Here is an 11,128-nt window from a genome sequence, read left to right as displayed (position 1 = left end):
CTTCTGGATTCTCACATCGAGAATACCTAGGTAGCCTTGTTGGTGGTGCCATACTCACACCGTCGAGGTTCCGTGGAGACCGTTCGTGTTTCTAAGGAGTTCGTGGCCGAGGCAATCGTTGAGGACGAGCACGAAGTGTTCGTGCTGTGTTGTGGTCGTGTAGATCGAGCGTTCGAGGTTGCTGTTGTTCGAGCAGTCGTGCGCAAAGAAGCGTGAAGAAGCATCTTCAAATGTTTGTAAAGTTTTCTCTTTGCTCATTTGAGTTTTCATGCTGTAATTTCTATATTAATTGTATAACCGCATATTTCTTTAAGACTTTAATTTGTAATGTTCATTCATGATTGTAATTTAGAATGATCTTATTTCCGCTGCTCATGGAAATCTCAAGTCCGATTTCCTTCATATAGATCCTTTAGGCTGTATTTTGAACATTGATCCCTATATGTCTCTACATACATTTCAAGACTTATAAGACAGCCTAGGATGTTAGTTTATTGGATTTTAGGATTAATAAGACAAAATTAAATAAAACATACACTTATTGAGAAAAAAATTAATAACTATTTATTAATGACGGTAATTTAATTACATTCAGTATCTACGAGTTTTAGGGCATAAAACCCAACAGCGATAACCCTTCACATATTGCTAGAAAGTAGAGTTAGGCCAAAATTATCGTTTTGGCCCTATAATTATATCTAACTCCTTAAGTACCACCGATCACTCTAATGAACAATAAATCATAGTCTAACTATGACTAAACCCCTCTCAAGCCAGAAGAGGGTATGGTGCCACATTGTTCAAACCCCGAAATCAGTTCTTAAGGGAGCAATTTATCTACTTACCCCAATGTTGGGGAAGGAGTGAATTTCGTCTTATGTAGCTGTGTTCCTAGCTCTCCAATCAGATGAATCCCCAAAATGGTAGTCTTGTTGAGTCGGTGATCTAACCACTCTCATGCATATAAATCAAAGGACCACCCTCATAGGCAGGAGTTACGACTCACTCAGGATTCAGGTCATGTCATCTATGGTCATCTTGGTGAAATGTAAGTCTCTATTATGAAAAGTGTTATATAATAAGACTAGTCATTTCGTGGTCTAGTCTTATGCAAATTCCATACCCCTGCTCACATGTCTGCACATGAATGATCAGGATCAGATCATTTGTAGCACTTTACAACAATTGTAACATCTACAAAGTGGGTCGTACTCGTATTGTCACTAGGATAAGGTATCAAACCTTATCCATCTACTACAGACCATTTAGGTTATCACTTAATCATGATCCACCTGTATGTCTCTATATACATGTTTAAGCTACAAAAGATAACCTTGGATGTTAGTAAGGTTGACAAAATTCCTCGCAGTGTCGGGTCCCTGCGAGGACCCTCTCTGATCGGGGTGGGGAATCCTGATTTGACTGGGGATGGGGTCAAACGGGAAAAAATTTTCAGGGCCCTGTCTGGGGACGGGGCAGGGACAGGGATGGTATTCCTCCCCGTCCCCGACCCCTATTTGATATATTTTTATTTTTATAAATATATATTTATAATATATAAAATAATTTATTTATATATATGTTTATAATGTATAGTGTTGGATTGGAGCCCAATATTAAATATTCAATTTCTAACTCTAAGCCCAAGAAGCCAACCCCAAACTTAAAAAACTAAAAAAAAAGGCCATAAATTGAATATGATAGGGAAATCCCCAGGGGAACTAGTAGAGGAATCCCCGCGGGGAAACGGGGAATCCCCACCCCCGTCCCTGCCTTCAAATGGCGGAGACAGGGGCGGGGATGGGGTTAATTTTTTCCACGGGGTCGGGGTCGAGGACGGAGGACGCTCCCCGGCCCCGTTGCCAACCCTAGATGTTAGTTTATTGGTATGTAGGTTTAATGCTACTAAATGTCAAATAAAACATCTCATATAAAATGTTTGTATAATACAATTACAAACTATATGACCTTGCGAGATTTAGGGCATCAACTCCAACAGGGGCGAACTAGTATATTTTTCGGTGTCATTCCCTTATTTTCCTTATCCTTTTTATTTCTATTATTTTATGATCGATTACTTATTTGACTCTAATAAGTGGGAGTGGAAGTTTGAGATATAATTTAGTTTATTCTACATTTTATTTGTATCTTGCAATAAATTTTCAACAATAACAATTACATTTAAAAATGTAAATTAAAAACTAAATTAGTTTTAAGTGGTTAAAGATATGTTTCCAGTGATTTTGAACATGATAAAAGTGATTTTAATCATTTTAAAATCACTTCCTAACATGTAATTTCAATTTTCTTTTTTGCCACAAGCATAAACATTTTATATATTTCTACACAAAATTGTTCTTACTACTACAATTATGGGAATAATCTTTGTTAAAAATAATGAAAAAAATAAAAATATAGGATTTGGACCACCCTCCATTTTCATGAAAGTCTTAGAATTTAAACAATGTAAAACGGTAAAATAAAGAAGAAAGAAAAGAATTTGGTACGTCATTAGATAGAATCATGGTCGATTTTATTTCGATTAGCTTACAAAAAAAATATTTTTTAATAATAATTTTAAAAACATTCAACGTGCTTAACAAAATTTTCTAAAGTAGTTTGATTTGTTATATATTAAAAATATTTTTATTAATATCAATTATATAAAGAACCATTATAAAATACCATGAACTAATAATTTACAATAAGGGTCTTCAGAATTGGTTGTCTAGGATAGTCACTGTCGGAATTGGTGATGGCGGTTGTTGGATGTAGTCACTAGTGATAATAATTGGAGGTGACTGTTGGAGGTGGCCATCAGTGGTGGTGATCAAAGGTGGTGGCTGGCAGTGGCGGTGGCCAGAGGTAGTAGTGGAGTTGGCTGCTAACCCTGATGGTCGAAGTTGGTAGGAGTTGACCAACAGCATTCACCGAAGATGGTGTCCAAAGTTGGTCGCCGGTGGTATTGGTCAAAGTTGATCGGTAGAGGGTAGTGGTAGCCATGACAAATTAGAGGTAGTTGGCTTTTGAGATTATACAAATTATACAAATTATACAAATTAGGGAGAGATTAACCATTAAACAAAGTAATTTTTCTAAAAGTTAATATTAAATTTATCCTAAACCGAATTATTTCATACTTTTTTTTTCAAAATCTATTTTGAGTGAATGTCAAATTTTTTGAATTTTTTCCAAAATGACCTTTTTTTTAAATAAATAAATAAACACTTAAAGGTATTACAAATGTAAACGCACACCAAAAATATTTCTACCATCTATATATATCTATTGAATTGAAATTTTTTTTAGCCAAAGATGTAAAAGAATATATATCTATTGAATTGAAGAATATTTTAGCCAAGGATGTAAGAGAATATATATATATATATTTTAAGTTGATTAGCACATTCAAATTTCTAACTACTTAATCAAGAATACATATTTTACCAAATGAACTCTCATTTGTTTTGTTATTATTAATATTTCTTTTTCGAGTTCTTTTTAAACCATAGTTACACCCAATAATTGTTTTTTTTTTTTTTTTTTATTTTTTTTTTTTTATAGAATATATTAGGTCATTGCTAAAAATAAACTAAAGTTTTTCATCTTTCATACATAGTATCTTATTAGACAATTATTTTAATGGCTCGTCCCACTGCATCTCGGTCAGAATGACTGAGAACAAAACAAAATTTTAATTTCTTTTAATAACGCATTTGAAGTACCAACATGTTTGAATTTATCAGTAGAATCCTAGCCAAGACAACAGCTAAAATTGAACGAAAATTGAGAAGAAAAATAAAAGAAACTTGAATTATAAAGAAATCTGGCAACTTTTCAAGCTTTCTCCAGCTCGTTGCACTGCATATATTTACATGTATATATATGTATGTTTATATATATATATATATCCAGTTCTTGGAGTCTATTAGTAATAGAGTCTATCGATCATAAGAGTCTATTACTAATAAATTTTACTATTGATAGTACTAACTTTTATCATTGATATATTCATGTCGTTGATAAACTTTTAGTACCAATAGTAAAATCTATCATTGATAAAAGCATATAATCGATAAACTTTTACAATATTAAGGTGAATAATACAACTTAATCTAACATAAGAGTGCCTATAACACAAAGTATATCTAACAAAAAAATCCGAAATAAATTGTAAACATAATAATAATAACGACTAAATAAACTGTAAACATAACAACAACAATAATAACAACATTCAAATATTCAATATTTAATACATCATTTCGAATAAAAGTAAATAGCTATATACATAACTTTTTAATGATCGATTGTAGAACTTTTCTTGAAAATAATATCCACTGTGAACAAAATAATAATAAAAAAATCAGTAAAAAAAATATGAGAAACTTAATTTTCTATTAAATAACAAAAATATATCAACTTACCAAAAGAAAAATGTTGCACCTTACCAAAAAAAAAAAAACATTTGAATGATCGTTTGTAGAATTTTTCTTAGAAATAATATCCACCATAAACAAAATAATAATTAAAAAATTAGTACAAGATTATGAGAAACCTAATTTTCTTTTAAATAACAAAAATATATCAACTTACCAAAAGAAAAATATTGCACTAAAATAAAGTAATAATATGAACAGGTAGAAAGATGGTAAAAATTAAATGGTTGTCGACTTTGGTGGAAAAATATGAAAAAGATGCTAGAAGGATGGCTTTTTGGACCGTAAATATGAAGGAGATGGAAATCAACCATGCTTCTTAGGTGTTAGGGACCAAATGAATGAAGAAAGTAGAGGAATTGAGGGGGGAACAAGTAAAATTTAAGGGGAGAGTGGAGTGAAAAACGACAAAATCCAAAAAAATATTTCACAGTCAATGAGGTGGTCCGGCACGCATAGTTACTGACAACAGTCTGAATACGTCTTTTTCAGAGGATTTGACGTTTCAATTTTTTTTCTTTTTTCTTTTTTTATTTAATTACATTCAAGGGACTGATAAAAAAAAAAAGAATAAAATGATGTTGAATGCGTCTCTTTTAAATAATGAAAAAAAAAAACACCTACTTTCCCTTAAATAGTTTGAAAACAACCATTTTATCTAATTAAGTTCTAAAACCTCCTTATTTCTTCAACTAATCCATGAAAGCTTCCAAATTAACCGGTTAGAATAATTGCTTATAGAGGTTAATTATTAGAGAAATGGGCCAACTCCACTTATGCACTACATCTTTATAATTTTGATCTCTTTATAGATGATCAACCGCCCCAATTTTTTCTTCTTTAATCATGACTTGCCTATTAAATTAGCCAACCACAAACTTGTTTCTCACCTCCTATCCTAACAAATTAAAAGTAAGCTTATGAATGCTTGAGTTTTGTCTCCAAATTTTCTAACAATTATATCACGAAAATCGATTTCAACGATTAAAAACATATTTTAAAATGACTTTAAAAATGATAAAAATGACAAAATTGTTTTTAACCATTTCAGAGTTACTCCCAAACATGTCTTAAGTATGCCTTAGTGGCTAAAAACTGAAATTGTTTGGAGAAATAAATAACGTAACTTCACTCAATCAAAATGATAATTTTCTATACATTTGTAGCAAATGACTAGTCCAATAATCCAAAATTTACTCATAATATATGAAATAAAATGACACGATAAGTTTTCTTTTTCTTTTTTTTAATCTATGTATATATGCCTAATTTAGTCTAAATTCAAATAATGATTTAGACTATAGGAGAGAATAAGATAGTAAAAAAGACCAAATAGAAAAAAGAAATTTAGACGACTCAAAAAGATAAAAGAAAAAGAAAGATAGATGAATGAATGAAAAAAACAAACCAAACTTGATAAATGAGAAAGATTGAAGGGGATATTGAGAAATTTGAGTGATTGAGAGAGAGAGTATAAAAGGGATTTGTCTATGGGAAAGAGAGGAGTTGAGTTAATTTGGTGGTGGGGAAACAAATAATTGATGCATCAAGAACAAAGTAAAAGAGTTGAAAATGTAGAATAGGACAAATTTTGAAAATTATTCCACAGACATTAAGGGCCCATAGATATAAATATAAGTATCTATTTTTCAACTCTAAACAAGATCAATTATTTCACCTCGAAAATGAAATCTAAACTCAAAATATATCTAATCAATAAGTTTAATTAATGTGTCTTAGCGACTAAGAATCATATATAAATATCCTACTTTTATTATATTAAGAATATATATTCATAAAATTTTAAGCTCTCGATTATGTTTATTTGAATTCAACTTAGTTAGTTAAGGTATTAATAATCTTTTTCAAAACAAATATACCTTTATATAAATAATAATGTTGAAAAAAAACTTTTTTTTTTTTTTTGAAATAATATTAGGGGCCTAGGAGGCCACAAACAAGAGATTGAGGTTGTAGACAAGACAAGAAGGTGAGGAGAAAACAAAGAACAAGAAATTATATTTTAAATGTAAAATCAGTTGGTCAAGCCTTCCTATATATTTCTTCTAATCCAAGAAAAATATAATTTAGAACATGTCACCCACTCATTTAGCTCACATTAGAATCTTAAATTATTAATTTAATGCACCCAACCAAATCCAAACTCTCTTATTCTTCTTGTCTTTTTGAAGATTGAAGCTAATTTTTATACCCAATTGCAATAATTCAATATATATTTTTCAAAGAAAACAAAATTTAACCAAACCCAAAAATTTGGCATAATCCCAACAGAAATTGGTGGTTTGGGATGTGTGATAAGGTCAACTAGAGAATTCACAATTTTATATGCACAAACTTGTAGTACTCCCCCAATAAAGTGAATTTTTTACTAATAAAAAAATGTTAAACTATTTATAAAAATAAATAAATAAATAATGATAACCACTAATAGATTGTTATAAGTTTTTATCATATAAATATTGATAAGATTTCCATTAACCTCTATTAAAAAATATTAAATTTTTATTATTTTGTGTATATAATTTCTCTTATTTTTCTATTTTTGAAAATCACTCAATAAATAGGTTATTATTAGTAGTAGTTTGATTTTATAGGGTTGGTTGTTGTTTTTGATTGGTCTTAACTTTAGAATATGTTTTGCATATCTTTAATTTTATAAGCTTATGTGTACTTGATCCTTAAACTTTAAAATTTATTTAATAAAGTCTTGAGCTTTCAATTTTATTTCTAATAGATAATTGAATTTTCAATTTTGTGTCGAATAGTTTCATGACTCGGTGATGTTTTCAATTTTATTTCAAAAGTCTAACCTTTTAGTTAAAAAAGTCTTACCCAGTTGAATTACATGTAAGTTGACAATTTAGATCGCAGTTATTATAAGAGACCTAACAACAAATTATCGTATTTAACTTTATTTGATTCTTTTAAAGTCTACTCTATTAATTATATATCTATTTCATCCCTTCAAACATTTTAAAAAAAGGAAGAAAAAAAAACAAGTGGTTCTATCAACTAAACTAAAGTTCCACATAAAAGATTGTGACACCTACCTATAAGGGAATAATTTTTTTTGAACAAGTCAATTGGTTAATGTATTATTGTGCTATTTTTTAAGTAAATACATTACATCTATAGACATGAGCTTGAGAGAATGACCCTGTCGTCATGCTTTCTCCTCCCCTTACTAATTAATTAATTATTTTCGATCGATGTGATTTCAATTGTCTAATTATATTGTTTACACTTTTAATAAATTTTAAATTTAGTCCAAGTGCTATGTTTTTGTTGATTTTATAGAAATTTTTTTTGTTATCCATTAGCATTTTTACTATAAATTTTGATAACATATTCACATATTATATTTCCTTACATGAAAATTATTATTATTATTATTATTTATTCCATTTCAATAAAATGAACTTTGAGGGACTAAATCTAAGATTCGTTAAAATTATAGGAACTAAAATTGAACCAACTTCAAATTATAAGGACAAAATTGGTATTTAACCTAAATTATTTTATTTTTGTTTTAAAATTATAATGCTATATCTATACACACACATACATACATACAAATAGACCAAACAATATCTAAAAATGTTATTAAATGAATACTACTTTTTATTCTTGTATTTTTGTGTCTATTTTTAATTTCAAATGGATAATAACAACTAATTTTAAGATATATTAAATATAAAAAGACTAAATTTAGATATTTGAAAGTATAATGATTAAAATAAACTAAGATTTAAAATACATAATTGGTGTGATATTAAAACTCTCGATAAAATTAAAAATCAATATTATATTTAATAGCAATATTTGAGTACAACATATCATCTTTGTACATTTGATTGGTTGATTTCTTAAAGATTGCACCATATTACATATATCCACTCATTCCATGGATATAATTGGGAGGCCACAACACAACTAGTTTAATAATTAAAACAAAATTGATAGACACCAACTAAAAGTCCAAAAAGAAATCCCATTTCATAAAATATATTATTATTTAATTATTTTTAATTTTTTTATATCTACAGTCCCCTAGAGCCAGGAATATCAATCCATTGCAACTGTAGCTCAATTTCACCAGACTCAACATTTCTTAGCCTTAGAAACATTTTCTGAATAACTTTTCCATCTGCCCAAACTATACAACTTTCTTCAGACAAACAATTTTCCCTACTTGGTTGAATCTTTCTTATGATGGTTCCATTTGGGAGATTGTTCAATCTCATCTTGACTGCTTCCACGAAAGGTCGAACGTCGAACTCCGCATCCCCCATCTTGTCGTCGAGCGAGAACAAGTCCTTGTCATATACCAACTGTATAAACATAAAACGAAAATGTTATCGAAACATACTTTTAGTATTTCTTTTTTCATTGAATTTAAGCTCATATGAAAACAAAGAAAAAAGTGGGATATAAATAGATGATGTGATGTAGTATTTACCACGTTGACCGGAAGATTTGGATCTTGGATTGATAGAGTTAGATCTTCATTCCACTCTGGGTTGATATTTTGCTTCACTACTCGAGTCTTCAATTTCTATAGAACACGCAATATAATTGACTTAGTCCATAAAACTCAAAAACCTTGTTAATACAATACGTCGTAAGAGCTAAAGTTGACGATAACTTAGAGTAAATTTAATCTAAATTCTTCTTTGCATGTACATATTTGAAAATTAATTACTACAAAATGATAAAAATTGACTGTCGGAATTAGTTCAAGAAGAAATGACTCAACCAAAGTTTAAACCAAGTATTCAAAAGTTTGATAAATTTTAATGAACTTAATCTTCTTAAGATACTTTTACCTTGTTCGAATCCGCATATAATTTTTAAAAATTAGGTTTATAAATATTAATTCAATATATGAATTTCTTTATTTTGATATTTATTTCTAAGTAGATATTTTCAAAATTCAGACTCGAATTCAGAAATTTTTTTAAGAAAGATCAAAACTACCGTAAAGTGTGAGAAAATAATTATAATTTTAAAAAACAAAGCTAAAAAAGTATTAGCATAAGATCCAATTAAAAAAAATAGCACTCAAAATTCACTAAAGAATCACTAAATTTAAAAGTTTGAACTCATAGCACTTGATTTTAGAAACTCTAAAAATGGTTAGAACAACAAACAATCAAACAAATTTAGCTCCCTCACCAAATTTGACTTAGTTTTAAATCCGTCAAGAGAACAAACATATATCTTTATTGTGACGTCTCTTCTCTATTTCGACATAAGATCCTCAACACCATCGGACATAAAAAAGAAAAAAAACACAAACATCCAAACAGAACCCAAAACCCAAAATCAAAATCAAAATCATGAGATGACAATTGTTCAATCAAAAGCTTCAACAAAACCAGAATGAGTGAAAGGAACAACAAAGTCAATGGTAGAAAAAGAAAACAGAGTAATGAAGAAGAAGAAGAAGAAGAAGAAACCTGTTTGCCCATCTTGAAAATAACATAAGGATCACTGCTAACAACATCTCTTACAGCAAGATTAACACCTCTAAACACATGGACTCTGAGCAAACCCATTAAATTCTCCATTTTCAAACTCCCCCTTTTAATTTTTCTCCAAATCAGAGAGATTCTCCAAGAAGAAGCTTTTAAACTCTGTTTTCTTCTTTTTCTGTGGGTTATGGATTTCCCTTTCCTTCTTTGGATATCCTTCTTCACCCTCAATGACAATTGACAATTCCAATGTGAATTTTTTATGCCTTCCCATTCTACCTAATTTATATACCTTCAAACATATTTTTCTTTTTCTTTTTGGGAAATTATAAAGTATAATATAGTTTGACTAGTATAACTTTGCTTGAATTACCATTTTAGCCTCCATTGTATGATTTTGATTTGGCCTCTATGGTCTTTTTTGTTTCTTCAAAGTTTAGAAAAATGTGGGAGTAGGTTAAGGATCCAAAATATATATATGAATGTTTTAGTAATTGTTTTTAGCTGTTGTCAATATTATGTTTAGTGACAATGACAACTTGGCATATTAAGTTTGGCAAGGATAGTTTGTCTAACTTACCAAAGTGTACTTAAAACAAGTTACCTTAAAAGGGGTTTTTTTTTCCCTTTTTATAATTCCTATGATTCGCCAAATAAACACATCCTACCAATTGTCTAAATATTTGATCATATTAGTTTAGTGGTTTAAGAAACATCTACTTTTTATAAAGATTAAAGTAGGTTCAAATTCTCACCCCACATGTAAAGTAATATTTTAAATATATATATATATATATAAAGATCGGTATTATTGAAGATACGTTGCCTTTTTGTTTCTTCAAACCTAAAAACCTATTCGATTGTCTCTAGTTTTTAAAATACATTTTAAACATTAATATGATCAATCTAAAATGTGAACTCATCCCACGCTTTATAACATTCAAATAAAACATGCCACAATAATAAATATAAAAATCAGAATCTTACAAAGGCTAGAGAGACTAATTATGGTAAATATTAACCTACTTTATATATTTTAAAAAAACAGCCTTATTTTACCACATCAAATAGGTGAGAATCCAAGTTTCCAAATGAGATTTGGGCAGTCAAAAACAATGATATTCATTACTATCACGCGTCTAATTAATTGTGGACCCCTTTCAAAAAGTAACCTTCATTTTAAAGGTAGAAAGT

At 29.2% G+C, this 11,128-nt stretch overlaps 1 protein-coding gene across 1 annotated transcript; it reads right to left on the bottom strand.

Moving 5' to 3' along the window:
* Window positions 1-8,431: 8,431 nt before the first annotated feature.
* Window positions 8,432-10,198, bottom strand: LOC120070297 (protein C2-DOMAIN ABA-RELATED 4-like). Its single transcript, XM_039022219.1, has 3 exons — window positions 9,920-10,198; window positions 8,920-9,015; window positions 8,432-8,791 (listed from the first exon to the last, which is right to left on the bottom strand). The coding sequence occupies exons 1-3, from the start codon at window positions 10,028-10,030 to the stop codon at window positions 8,501-8,503; spliced, it is 498 nt and encodes a 165-aa protein (XP_038878147.1). The 5' UTR covers window positions 10,031-10,198; the 3' UTR covers window positions 8,432-8,500.
* Window positions 10,199-11,128: the final 930 nt, after the last annotated feature.

Source organism: Benincasa hispida, chromosome 1 (genome assembly GCF_009727055.1).
Source record: "Benincasa hispida cultivar B227 chromosome 1, ASM972705v1, whole genome shotgun sequence".
NCBI classification, from domain to species: Eukaryota; Viridiplantae; Streptophyta; class Magnoliopsida; order Cucurbitales; family Cucurbitaceae; genus Benincasa; species Benincasa hispida.
Note: the sequence above shows the minus strand (reverse complement) of the source record. Positions and strands in the feature narration are given on the sequence as shown.